This window comes from Phoenix dactylifera, chromosome 13 (genome assembly GCF_009389715.1).
Source record: "Phoenix dactylifera cultivar Barhee BC4 chromosome 13, palm_55x_up_171113_PBpolish2nd_filt_p, whole genome shotgun sequence".
NCBI lineage: Eukaryota > Viridiplantae > Streptophyta > Magnoliopsida > Arecales > Arecaceae > Phoenix > Phoenix dactylifera.
Genome location: NC_052404.1, coordinates 488,942 through 502,405, shown reverse-complemented (window position 1 = coordinate 502,405; position 13,464 = coordinate 488,942). Strand labels below are relative to the sequence as shown.

At 43.9% G+C, this 13,464-nt stretch overlaps 1 protein-coding gene and 1 long non-coding RNA gene across 2 annotated transcripts; both read right to left on the bottom strand.

Moving 5' to 3' along the window:
* Positions 1-433: 433 nt before the first annotated feature.
* On the bottom strand, positions 434-5,319 carry LOC103710105 (putative disease resistance protein RGA4). The gene is made up of 2 exons (XM_008795721.4): positions 1,244-5,319; positions 434-904 (listed from the first exon to the last, which is right to left on the bottom strand). Exon 1 carries the CDS (start codon positions 5,021-5,023, stop codon positions 1,265-1,267), a length of 3,759 nt encoding a protein of 1,252 aa, XP_008793943.4. The 5' UTR covers positions 5,024-5,319; the 3' UTR covers positions 434-904; positions 1,244-1,264.
* A 1,486-nt stretch (positions 5,320-6,805) lies between these two features.
* Positions 6,806-7,793, bottom strand: LOC120112832. The gene is made up of 2 exons (XR_005514454.1): positions 7,752-7,793; positions 6,806-7,046 (listed from the first exon to the last, which is right to left on the bottom strand). It is a non-coding gene; the product is annotated as an uncharacterized LOC120112832 (long non-coding RNA).
* Between the last annotated feature and the right edge of the window lie 5,671 nt (positions 7,794-13,464).

Sequence of the window (13,464 nt, the reverse complement as noted above, 5' to 3'; positions counted from 1 at the left end):
AATAGAGGTGTAGGAATAAAAACAACCCCCAAAGAAAACAGAACATATAACAGTAACTCTCCGGGATAGCATATAAAAGACACAAAAAGAAGAGGAATTGTCATGCAATCTACCCTCTAGATTTTACCTCTAGGATCCTCTATCCAGTCTGTGCCCAAGATCAGAAACAGAGGTGCGAATAACTAGAAATTCATCTTCTCTTTTTCTTGAAGCTTACCAATTCACTGCCCAGAAAAAAAGGCCAAAGAGTGGCAAGAAAACATCAATGCCTTCATGGCTGCCCTCTTCCAAGAAAATACTCTTTTAACTCCATTCTTTTTCCTCCTTCCAGATTAACCAGAGAAGTGCCGAAGCTTGGGAGAAAACATCACTAGTAACATTTGCTGATAAAAGCAAACAAGAAAAAAAAAAAAGGCTAGTGACAGTAGTATGCTCAATCAAATAGCTTTTATACGATACTACTTAAACAGAGTTAGAGCACCCAAAGTGGATGCTGAAATAATTAATAAAGTACATCTCCATCTTTTAATTGTTTTTGGTGCATGAAGCTGAAGTACCATCCAAAGTCTTCAAACACAACATCTATATATCGAAGGACATCAAATAAAATAAGGTTAAGAGAAAACAATCAAAACAACATTAAATGCCAAATGACATCTTCTAAAAGGGAATTAAGCTTTTCTCTTCCTAGTGTCCCTTTAAATGCTTAACAACAGCAAAAGGAAATGTATCAAGAAGATTCACATGGAGACACTTGATCATTGAAGGCTTGGATATATTTAAAAATTTATCAAAGGATTTGTCGTTTCTCCTGATGCTGGATTGAATGCTGAAATGATCGACAAGAAAGCTGCTTGTACCATGAACGCTCTTAATTCATTCTGAAGCTAAATTTTCTGCTCATCTGATATAGCAAGAGAAAAATAAAATGAGAAAAAATGTATGAAAAATTCCAATGTGCATCCCTCCAGCTTCGACTCGACCTCTTATCCCTGAAAAATACTTGTGAGAATCATGAATTAGTGTATAATAGTTTATGTGAACAGTGTAGTGTCGCTGCCATCTCAGGAAGATGCCATTGCTTACCTCTAGGAGCTACTTTAGCGAGCATGGACAAACTGATCTAAAATTCGCCCCTAGATTCCCTCGGCAGGAACGAGAATGTGAGGGAACATAAATAATTGCAGTCACTAATTTCTATTTCATTTGTGTGTGTGAGAGAGAGAGAGAGATGGGATTGTACCTCGAAAGGACTGGGATGACATTAAACTGTAGATGGTCTTCTAAAGCAAGAAAAGGAAGAAAGGGATGCGCTGAAGTTGCTCCTCCTCTCAGATAATATTTTGGTACTGGGGATGCGTGAGATAAGGTCCCAATATGGTCCTCCTCTCTTACACTGTCTCTCCAGGTCGGGGCACCCTACAATTTCTAGATGCTGAAGGCCAGGGAGTCGTCGTTGTAGACCTTCTGGGAGTGATGACAGCCGAGGGCAATGTTTAATAGACAGCTTCTTAAGGGCAGTGAGGCCCTGCATCCCTTCTGGCAGAGATGACAATTTGCTGCACGTGCTGATGCTCAGACATTCGAGTGCAGCAAGCTGTCCCAGCCCTTGTGGCAAAGATTCCAAGCCAGGAAGCTTGTTGATATCCATCTTCTTGAGTGCTGTTAGGTGCCCCAGATCTACCGGTAGAGAAGTCAGGCTTGGGCAATTTGAAATTTTGACACTCTCAAGAGAGGTGGCATGTCGCAGGCCTTCCGTCAAGAAATTTATTTTGGGGCAGAAGCCAATATTCAGTGATCTGAGGGAAGCAGGCAACTTGGGCAATTCCAGCAGACCATCACAATAGACAATATCCAGCTCTTCCAGGTTTGGTAGGAGTCGCAGGTCTTCCGTCAAAGAATTCAATTTGGGGCAGTGGAAGACAGTCAGTGATCTGAGGGATGCAGGCAACTTGGGCAATTCCTGCAGACCGTCGCAACTTTGAATAAGCAGATGTTCCAGGTTTGGTAGGAGCTCTCCGTCCCCTGATGATGACGAGGATAATGGCAAATGTGACGGGCCAACCAACATGTTGCAAAGTGAGATTTCTATCTTCTTCACTGAGTTCAAGCCACGGAACTCCGCCTCCGGCCAGTAGACCAGATCATCACAAGAAATCATGCGCAAAGATTGGAGAGAAGTAAGGTTCTTCCAAAACGCCAAAGGTGATGATGACTGCTGTGATGGTGAGAAAAACCAATTGCAGCATTTAATCTCCAACTGATGCAGGGACGAGCTTAGCCCTCTCGTCTCCTCCTCCTCCTCCAGCAATGGTGCTAGATCCTCCGGTGCACTAATATATAAATTTTCAAGAGATCTGAAATACCTGAAAGACATTTTCTTCTGATCAGCAAGAGGAGGCGACTCTGTACCATTGCTCGTTTTACAGACTTGAATTCTAAGGGAAGAGAGTGTCGTCAGACTACAGATCAAGCCCAACTGCATATCAGTTCCTTCCATTTTTAAAGTTTTGAGAGATGGTAGCTCTGGCATGGTCATCAAATTTGGGCAATCAATGATCTTAAGCTCAGCAAGGTGAGGGAAAACCAACGTGACCTCTGTAGTTCCTTTAAACTCTGACCACTTCTCCAAGCTCTGCATCGTATGCAACACCAGTCTTTTCAGTAAGGGGAATGCTTGCACTGTGCCATTACTTGCATTGTCGTAGATGGTGCTACCGCAAATGTGCTTGACGTTATGCATCTTAAACAAGTAGAGAAATTTAAGAGAAGGGAGCTGCCACAAAGGCGGGAGATGTTGGCATCTTGTGCAAACTCCCAGATGAATTTCAACAACATTTTGTAGCAATACGGTGTCCATCATTATCCACGTTGGAAAGCTGCCACCCCCATAGCGCCATACTGTCAGCAGTTTTAAGCCACCATGAGGTCTAAGGGCTTCCAACACCTCTTTTGCGTTTTCTGCTGGCAAAACATCTTCTTCGAAAGAACGATGGGTATTTCCTGTATAGCAGCCTGGGGCATCCCACTGAGTCTTATCCCAGCATAATATTAATGAGCAAAGGTTATGTTTGGAACTAAGATTAGCTTCTTTAGCATCTGCTGCATCCCTCACATTTCTCAGGTTATACAGCTCTAGAAGGCCACTGAGATTTAAGCTATTCAACTCACCTATACGCCTTCCAGCATCATTGCCTACGATGTATTTGGTCAATGTTCGCAGGCTACTCAATTGCCCGATACCTGTTGGTAGCTGCTCCAGATTAGGACATCTGTCAATGTAGAGATGCCTCAGGCTACTCATATTTCTCATGTCTTCGGGCAGCTTACGCAGATTCCAGCAGCTAGAGAGTTTCAGAGTTTGTAGATTGAAAAGTGTGCTGGTGGCATCCGGTAATGCTTCAATATGGGTACCAGAGAGGTCGAGGTATCTCAGATGTTTCAAATATCCAATTACCATAGGCAATTGTGTGATAGTAGTATTATGTAGATCCAATGCTCTCAAGGACTTCGGCTTTGACGAATCCGCAGTCACTGCAATACTAGTATGGGGTCCTTTTGGTAAGGAGGACAGGAGAGTGCGAATATTTGGATAATTATTCAAGGTCCTATGAAAGTTCGATGTAAAATAATCAGATTCACCCAAGTGACGGGTTTTCTTAGATATATCTTCCCGCCTGGCGGGTTCCAGCTTGCTAAGGCATTCGTTCCCCATAATGGAGTGTGCCAGATCGTGCATGAGGTCATGCATCTTGCATATTGTGTTATAATAAGGTTCAAAGACGTATTCGCGACCACCGTGATCCTCATCTTCCTTGATATCCTGAAAGAAAGATCGCCAAGCCAACTCATTAAAAATCTCATGCCCTTTGTCCTCCAACGCCCTTCTTCCATCGGATGGAATGAATCCGTTAGCCATCCATAGTTGAATCAACAGATCCTTTTTCATCTCATAATCCTTCGGAAATATGGCACAAAAAGCAAAGCATTGTTTTAAATGGGAAGGCAAATCACTGTAGCTCAACCTTAGTGCTGGCAAGATCCCATCTTCACCGTCCTGCAGATTCCAAAGCTCGCTATCCCTCACGGACAACCATTCCCTTTCCTGGCTCTTGGAATGCATTAAGCCTCCCAGTGTCTTCACTGCCAGAGGCAACCGACCACATTTCTTGACAATCTCCTCGCCGATGTTTACGAGATTTTGAGGCTCTTCGGCTCCCCCTTCGAATGCTATCTTCCTAAACAATGCCCAAGAATCATCCTCAGTCAAAGTCGGTAGGTGATAAGGGCCGAGGGTACCCATTATCGACGATGCCCGCTCACTTCGTGTAGTCGCAACAATCCTACTCCCTTCTCCACCAGTTCCAAGTAAAGTTTTTAGCTCGTTCCACTTTGCCCGTTCCTCATTCCAAATATCATCTAATACAAGTAAGTACCTCTTCCCACTTACAACTTCTCGAAGGCTGCGTTGTAACAACTCCATGGTTGATAGCTTGCACTCAACTCCTGTGGCTGAAGCTATTATTGCTTTAGCAAGTTTTGCAACATCGAACTCATCCGACACACAGACCCATATGAGCGGCTGGAAATGTTTCTCCACCCTCTGATCTTTGTAAATCAATTGGGCCAGTGTGGTCTTACCCAAACCCCCCATCCCAACTATGGGAAGGACTGCAACATTCTGGTTGTTATCATGATCAAGTAACAACTTCACTATTTTTTCTTTATCTTCCTCCCTACCAATGACCTCTGACTCATCAACATAAGAGTGGGTTTGTGGCCTGTCCCTCTTTTGGGGTTGGGTTTTGACCTCGAAACCAAATTTATTTCCCTCGTCTGCTAGTTTCTCTATTTCTTCAACAATAGCATTCAACTTTCGCCCCATCTTAAAACGAAACCAGACTGGATTATGAAAAGAAAAGAAGCTGCGCACCTTTTTTGTCATATCAATCTGAATCTCTACCTTCCGCCGCATTGCTTCCACATTACTCATCCAGGATGTCGTCTGCTTTGTAGGCTGCATCCTTCAGATCTGCCAACCAGCTCTTCACAGCCGCATCCTTGACTTGTCGCTCCTCTGCATCTCCAAGTTTGGACTGGATTGCCAACAGCTTTCTTTCCAGCTTTTTTAGCTTCTCATGGATGCCCCACATCACTCCAAACTGTGGGAGAACATGGTCGGTTGCCTTCCCAATCACCACCGATAGCAAGGGTGAGAGAAGCACGGCAGCCATTACTCCAGACTGCAAAGAGTCTCTCCGATTGATTTGGGAAGAAGAGTTGACGTATGGCAAAGAACATGACCCAGTGGAAATGCTCTCCCTCGAAGCTTTTCTTTTTTGTTCTTTTCCCTTCCCTGCTTGATGTGAACAGAAAGGTTAATCACTAGTGGTCCCAACGTCCCATCTTACCAAACTCATTTTCTGGCACGTCAACGAGCAATCGGAGCTACCATTACGCGTATTTTATACGAGATAATCCGATAATGTTTGGCTGGGACAATTGATGGAACAGAAATAGATGAGTCTTATTTTTATTATTTGACGGGAGAAAAAATTATTTTTATTTCTATTTTAAGAAGAAATAAAAATATCTTAATTTTTCAAAATGTAATCTAATTTTTTTAATATTTAATTTAATTTCGTTCTTAATTTCAATTTCGATTTCCATGATGAACTAAACATATCAAAAATTATATTTATTTTATTTTTTTTATTTTAGTTTATTTTGATTTTCATTTTAGTTTTATATTGGATTGTGAACCAAATGCAACTTTGGCGTCATCCATTGTTATGCTTCTCCCCGTCGTTTACTTGGAAGAATAACTTCTAAAAATAAAATTCGAAGAAAAAATATTGCTTCTTGGTGGTGTCTTTTCCTCCCGTCAAGTCTTCACGTTTGTTTGTATAAAAAAAAAACAAAAAGCCATCGCGTCTGTTGGGATTCTTACCGTGTTATTTAAATCATGGTGACAGGATGTGGCACCGCCACCAGAAGAAGCCTGAAAACCGCGGACGTGGCAGCCGGCCGGCAGTTGAATTTCCTTATCATCCAACAAGGAAAGGTATATTTTTTAACTGAGTTTTCAAGAAGAAAAACAAGACAAAAAATGTTTTTTAAAAAAAATGCCCGACCTTAAAATTTCCGCAAACTTCCTTTGGCATTGTCACCATAGCCCGTCTCTTTAAAATTCCAACTTACGCGTCGACAAGAACCACAACAATAATTTTGTTGAAGGGACCAAACTATAAGGTTGCCAATTTTTTGATTAGTCTTGAATCTGAGCTCTTATTTAGTTCGGTCTGGTCCGATTGCCATCCCTATTCACTCATGTCTAAACACCGGCTGTATCTTTGTAGGGAGCCATGCTTACGAGTTTACCTCAATTAATATAACCTATTCTTTGATAAATACATTCCTCATGTTTCTCTCTACCTAAATATCACTTGCAATAGAAAAATTGAAGCACCGCCCTCAAGTGAAAATAGTATAATCAATCTACGCATATGTAAAAAGAATTTAATACAGTAATTTTAATCTTGGACATATGTAAAAAGAATTTAATACATTCTTTTAAGTCAGCAATTCTTACGGTGCCTTATGGTGGCAAACTTTCGCTGTACACTTCTAAGTGATCCACATCAGTAGCAGAAGTAATTATGCTTGTGCAGTTATCTTCACTATTGCTAGTAAATTGAGATAGGGAGATCTGTCTGGTATGCTAAACATGGGTTGTCATGCGGTTGCTTTTTCTTTTCTCTTTTTTTTTTTAATTTTTATCTGATTTTTCTTTGTTTGTCTAGGTGAATGTCACGCCCCGAACCCGGGGCCCGGGGCGCGAGCAGACGCCGCGCACCTGCAGGGCGGACCCCGCAGGCACGCAAGGCAGATAAATCAGATTCAACATCAATAACTAAACAAAGATAAATTCCAGTTTTCATATCAAATGTCCACATATATACATAAGACAAAAGAAAATCCATATCTACTAGCTAAATACATCATGATCACTCCATCCCGTAATCCCCATATTCATATATCATCACCTATAAAAATGTAAATAGTATGAGTGAGCTAACAGCTCAGTAGGCAACATAATGCAGTAAAGTCATCATATAACATGTCGTCATGCATATAAAAAGCAACTAAACTCATGAATCCAAAAATCCACACGATAATCCGTAAACCCGATCCGAGACTCAAAATAACTCAACCGCATGACTACGGCCACATCACCCAGTGGCATGGTTACACCGAAGTGCCAATACAACTCTCCGAAGAGCCGCTCTACTGAGCCAACGCACCACTGTGCCGCACCCCCTGGTGCCAAACTCACGCTCCACCGAGCCGCTCCGAAGAGCAAAACGCACCCCTGTGCCACCACTATTCTATCACCGGTGGTCGTGGTGTCGGAACTAGTTCCTCAGTACAAGTCGACAGGGCCAACGTATCATCCCATTAGCGGGGCCTAGACTATAGTCACGCGGGTTTTAAAAATCAATAACTCAACTTTCCACATGGTAAATTTCCAAATCAAAATCATGATCATACTCCCAATAGTAAAGCACATAACAGTTTATGAAATTAAATATTAAATTCTAATTCTAACACATAATGCCAATAATAAATTAACAATTTATGAAATTAAATACTTAATTCAAATTCTAACATATAATGCCAATAATAAATCATAACATCAACATATGCAATGTACATGTTAAAATTCTACTTTAAAGCAATAGGTCACCTACCTGGGCTCGCTTAAAAATCCCTGCCACAGATATCACGAACCCCTGATTAAACATAAATATTAATTATTTAATTAATTTAGAAACATAATTTAAACTAATTCCAATCCCTTAAATTCCTAAGTTCAAAGATCCAAGAATAAATAGACTAAATCCCAAAAATCAGAATCCTTTAACCCAAAACCAATTGTGGCCCAACACAGATTAGGCCCAACTGAACCAAACCAGATTACAGGTCCAGATCAGATCTCGGGCCCAAACCAACCCAGCCCACAGATCCAATCAGGCCCAACTCAGCCCAAAAACAGTTTCCTAGCCCAACCCAAACCAGATCTGATCAGACCAGATCAGATCAAATTTTGACGAACCAGATTGTACTCACATCAGGCTAACCCAAACTCCTGACTCAAATTCAGACCCTAACCAAAACCCATTCACTCAAACCCAATTCATGGAGTAGGTGGAACCGGTTCACAGTTTAAACCCGGTTCAAAGTCTGGTTCACAAGTGAGGCATGCATTTCAAAGCAAGGATAAACCCAGGCCGAATAAAGAAGAAGAAAAAGAAAGAGAAGAAGAAGAAGGAAGAGAAGAAGAAGAAGAAGAAGAAGAAGAAGAAGGAGAAGGGAGGAGGGTGGCTGGTGGTTCCGGTCGGCCCTCGGCGGCCGACCGTGGCCCTCGGCGGCGGCGCTCGGCCAGCCGCCGTCGGCCATCCCACCTTCACAGGCGGCGCCGGACGGGAAGAAGAAGAGAAGAAGGAGAAGAAGAGAGGGAGGAAAGAGAGGGACCGGGGCTGGGAAGCCCGGCCCTCGTTCGCCCACCTCCGGCCGAACCCGTTTCGGCCGGATTTGACCCCGGCCGGCCACCGTCGGCCGGCCAATTTCATAAAAAAAAAAATCTTCAAAAACAGGGGAAGGTAAACCTGTTGATATCCCTCATTTCTCCCCTTAAATCCATAAAAAGTGATGACAAAAAAATATCTTCCTCACCTCCGGTCGTCAACGGATGAATCCCAGGCGGCGTTGGCGGCTCCGGCAGCGGCGGCGGCTCCGGCGGCGGCAGCGGCTCTCAAGGAAGGGGAAAGAGGAGGAATGGGGCTCTCAGAGAAGAGATAGAGAGGGAGAGAGAGAGATAGAGAGGGAGAGGGAAGAGGGGAAGAGGGAAGAGGGAAGAGGGAAGAGGGAAGAGGGGGGGTGGTGTGCGGAGATCCCGCTGGCCGTTCGGCCGGCGGGTTCATCGTGGGAAGACCACGATGAATAGACTGAAGTCGGCATCCATTGCCGACTTCAGTTCATTGGGCCCAAGAACGGGCCCAATTTCTGGTCTTTACACTCTAACCAACTAAAAAAAAAATTCGTCCTCGAAATTAAAACATACCTCAATCCGAGAACAAGGCAGGAAACTTCTCTCTCATCTCCTCCTCCAGCTCCCAAGTAGCTTCTCTCTCACTGTGATTGCTCCACTGCACCTTTACATAAGGAATCGTGCGCCTCCTCAAAACTTGGTCCTTCCTATCCACTATACGGATAGGCTGCTCAACATAAGAAAGATCTGCGCGGAGCTGCAAAGGTGCCACTTCAATCACATGACTGGGATCAGCAATATACCTCCTCAACATAGAGACATGAAAAACAGAATGAACCCTCGATAAGGCAGGTGGAAGTGCCAGCTTATAAGCAACAGCTCCAACTCTCTCGAGAATCTCGAATGGTCCCACATATCTCGGGCTGAGCTTACCCCGAACTCCAAATCGCATTACCCCTTTAGAAGGGGACACTCTGAGAAAAACATGATCTCCGATTTGGAATTTCAGATCCCGCCTCCTGATATCAGCATAACTCTTCTGTCTGCTTTGAGCTGCCCGAAGTCGTTCTCTGATCAGCTGAACCTTCTCCACTGTCTGCTGAATAATTTTTGGACCCAGAATTTTCCTCTCCCCCACATCATCCCAACAGATAGGTGATCTACACTTCCTACCATACAATGCCTCATAAGGAGCCATCTGAATACTTGCCTGGTAGCTATTGTTATAGGCAAACTCTACCAACGGCAAATGATGATCCCAAGAACCCCTCATATCAATAGAACAGGCTCTCAGCATATCCTCTAGAATCTGAATGGTCCTCTCGGACTGCCCATCTGTCTGTGGATGAAAAGCTATACTGAAGCTAAGAGTGGTTCCCAAAGCTTTATGCAAACTGCCCCAGAAATGAGCCACAAATCGGGAGTCTCTGTCAGACACTATAGATACTGGAACTCCATGCAGCCGCACGATCTGCTCAATGTACAACTCTGCAAATCTCTCTAGTGTCATCCCAGTCTTAAATGCTAGGAAATGTGCTGATTTGGTCAATCTGTCTACAATCACCCAGACTGAATCATTACCTTTGAGGGTACGAGGTAACCCTGACACAAAATCCATAGTAATATGCTCCCACTTCCACTCTGGGATCGGCAGGGGCTGAAGCATACCAGCTGGTCTCTGATGCTCAATCTTAACTTGCTGACAAGTTAAGCATTGAGATACAAATTGGGCAATCTCTCTCTTCATATTGTTCCACCAGAACACAACTTTCAGATCCCTATACATTTTTGTACTACCAGGATGCACTGTATATCCCGTACTGTGAGCCTCCTCCATGATTTCCTTCTTCAGACTAGGATCATCTGGAACACAAACTCTGCCAATGAACCTCAATGAACCATCCTCATATATATGAAAATCAGGCTGAGATCCAGACTCAACATCTTTCTTGATCTTCTGAAGTCGAGAGTCATCCACTTGCGCTGCCTTAATTCTGTCAATGAGTGTAGGCTGGACTCGCAAGTTTGCCAACTTCAAGGTAGCATCCTGCAGATATACCTCTATTTCTGCCCTCCTCAGATCCTCCAGGATATTTCTCTGAGTAGTAATCAAGGCTGCAATATTTCCTGAAGATTTTCTACTTAGAGCATCTGCTACCACATTTGCCTTCCCAAGGTGATAATGTATAGATAAATCATAATCCTTCAGTAATTCCAGCCACCTTCTCTGTCTCATGTTCAGCTCCTTCTGAGTGAAAAGATATTTCAAACTTTTATGATCAGTGAATACCTGGCATGTCTCTCCATACAGATAATGTCTCCAGATCTTTAAGGCAAAAACCACAGCAAGCTCAAGATCATGAGTGGGATAATTCTCTTCATAGGGATTAAGCTGTCGAAAGGCATAAGCAATAACCTTCCCATTTTGCATTAACACACAACCCAAACCCTTCTTGGAAGCATCACTGTAAATGGTAAAATCAGTACCGGTAACTGGTAGGGTCAGAATAGGTGCTGATACTAGACGGTGTTTCAATTCCTTGAAACTTTTCTCACACTGATCCGACCATTCAAACTTTACTCCTTTGCGAGTGAGTCGAGTCAGGGGTCCAGCAATACTAGAGAAGCCCTCCACAAACCTTCTGTAATAACCGGCTAGTCCAAGGAAGCTGCGAATCTCAGACACATTACTCGGTCTGCTCCAGTCAACCACAACTTCAATCTTCTTTGGGTCAACCATAATTCCATCCTTAGAGATAACATGCCCCAAAAACATCACCCTGTCCAACCAAAATTCACATTTCTTTAATTTACCATACAACTGATTCTGCCTCAGAGTCTCCAAAACAATCTTCAAGTGATGCTCATGCTCTGCCTGACTCCTTGAATATATCAGAATATCATCAATAAATATTATGACAAATTTATCCAGAAAAGGCTTAAATACTCTGTTCATCAGGTCCATAAACGCTGCTGGTGCATTAGTCAAACCAAAAGGCATCACAAGGAACTCATAGTGTCCATACCTGGTACGGAAGGCAGTCTTGGCTATGTCAGACTCTTTTATCCTCAGCTGATGATATCCAGATCGAAGATCAATCTTGGAAAATACCTGAGCACCCTGAAGCTGGTCAAATAAATCATCAATCCGGGGTAGAGGGTACCTATTCTTAATAGTCACTTTATTAATTTCCCGGTAATCAATACACAGTCTCATGCTACCATCTTTCTTTCTGACAAATAATACTGGAGCACCCCAAGGAGAGACACTAGGTCGAATGAAACCTAGATCCAATAGCTCCTGTAATCGGTCCTTCAGCTCCTTTAGTTCAGCAGGGGCCATTCTATAAGGAGCTTTAGACAAAGGTGCAGTACCAGGGATTATATCAATAGCAAACTCGACATCTCTATCAGGAGGTAAGCCAGGCAGATCATCAGGAAAGACATCAGGGTACTCACTGACTACTGGTATATCCTCAATTCTCTGTTCAGACTGCTCAGAATCTGTAATTGCGGCCATAAAGATGGAAAACTCCTTTCTAAGAGATCTTATGCCCTGCATAGCAGACACTACTTGAGAAGAGACACCCCAGTCATCACCCATAAAACTGAACTGATCAGTACTCGGGATCCGGAAAGTCACCCTCTTCAGAAAACAGTCTATGGTAGCGTGGTATGCAGCCAACCAATCCATACCCAGGATTACATCAAAGTCACGTAAATTCATAACAAACAAATTAGCTCTCAAATCTCTACCCTCAACTAGTACTGGACAGGAAATGCAGATCTGACTAACTGTCATCGTACCCCCAGCTGGAGTACTAATACATAATTCCCTCTCTAAGGAAGAGTAGTGTAAATCGCACTTATGCACATATGAAGATGAGATAAAAGAATGCGTAGCACCAGAATCAAATAACACATAAGCATAAGTGGAAGATACCAACAGTGTACCTGTCACTACAGTGTTGGATGCCTGAGCATCCTGCTGGGTCAGTGCATAAACTCGTCCCTGGGTACGAGATCCTCCTCCCCTTTGCTGCCTGGGGACAGCTGACTGGGTAGCCTGTACTGGAGTGAAGGAAGTCTGTCGTTGAGGAGCTACAGAAGTCGGTGGCCTCTGCGCGGATCTAGTACGAGGACAACTGGAAATCCTGTGACCCGGCTGACCACACCCGAAACAAACTCCAGAAAAAGTCTGAGTCTGAGGGCACTCAGCTATCCGGTGGCCCTGCTGACCACACCTGAAACATGCTCCAATACCAGGTCGTGTTTGACGACACTCAACAGCTCTATGTCCAGTCTGGCCACACCTGAAGCACACTCCTGATATCCCCCTGCAATCCGGTGCAGTCCTCCCATATGGAACTCGCTGCCCTGCTCCTGGACGGAACTGCATAGGTCGGCGCAGATGCCGCTCACCGTCAGAATCAAAGTCCCTGGTCCTCTTCGATTTCCCTTTCTGAGCATCCTGTGTCTCCTTCCAGATGATCTCCATATTTTTAGCTCTGTCAACTAGGTCATCATAATCAGTCGAGTGAACAGCAGCTAAACCCTGACGCAGGCGAGGCCTCAGTCCTTCCTCAAATCTACTCATCCTAGATTTAGGGTCTTGGACAAGAGATGGTGCAAAACGGGACAACCGATCAAACTCAGCCTCATAGTCCTCCACAGTCATACTCCCCTGAGAGAGGCTCAGAAACTCCCTCTCCAGCTCCCTGATACGACTGGAAGGGAAATACTTGGAGTAGAAGGCCATGCGGAATCCCGGCCAGGTCACAGATCCTGCATCCTGCATCATGGTCCTCTCTACAGACTCCCACCAATGATGAGCCCGGTCCTGAAGCATATAGGTGGCAAATCTGATCTTCTCCTCCTCAGTACAACCCATGGCCCTGAAGGCCTTCTCCATC

Coding starts and splice junctions, on each gene's coding strand:
- LOC103710105 (XM_008795721.4), bottom strand. CDS start 5,023: ATGCAGCCTACAAAGCAGACGACATCCTGGATGAGTAATGTGGAAGCA.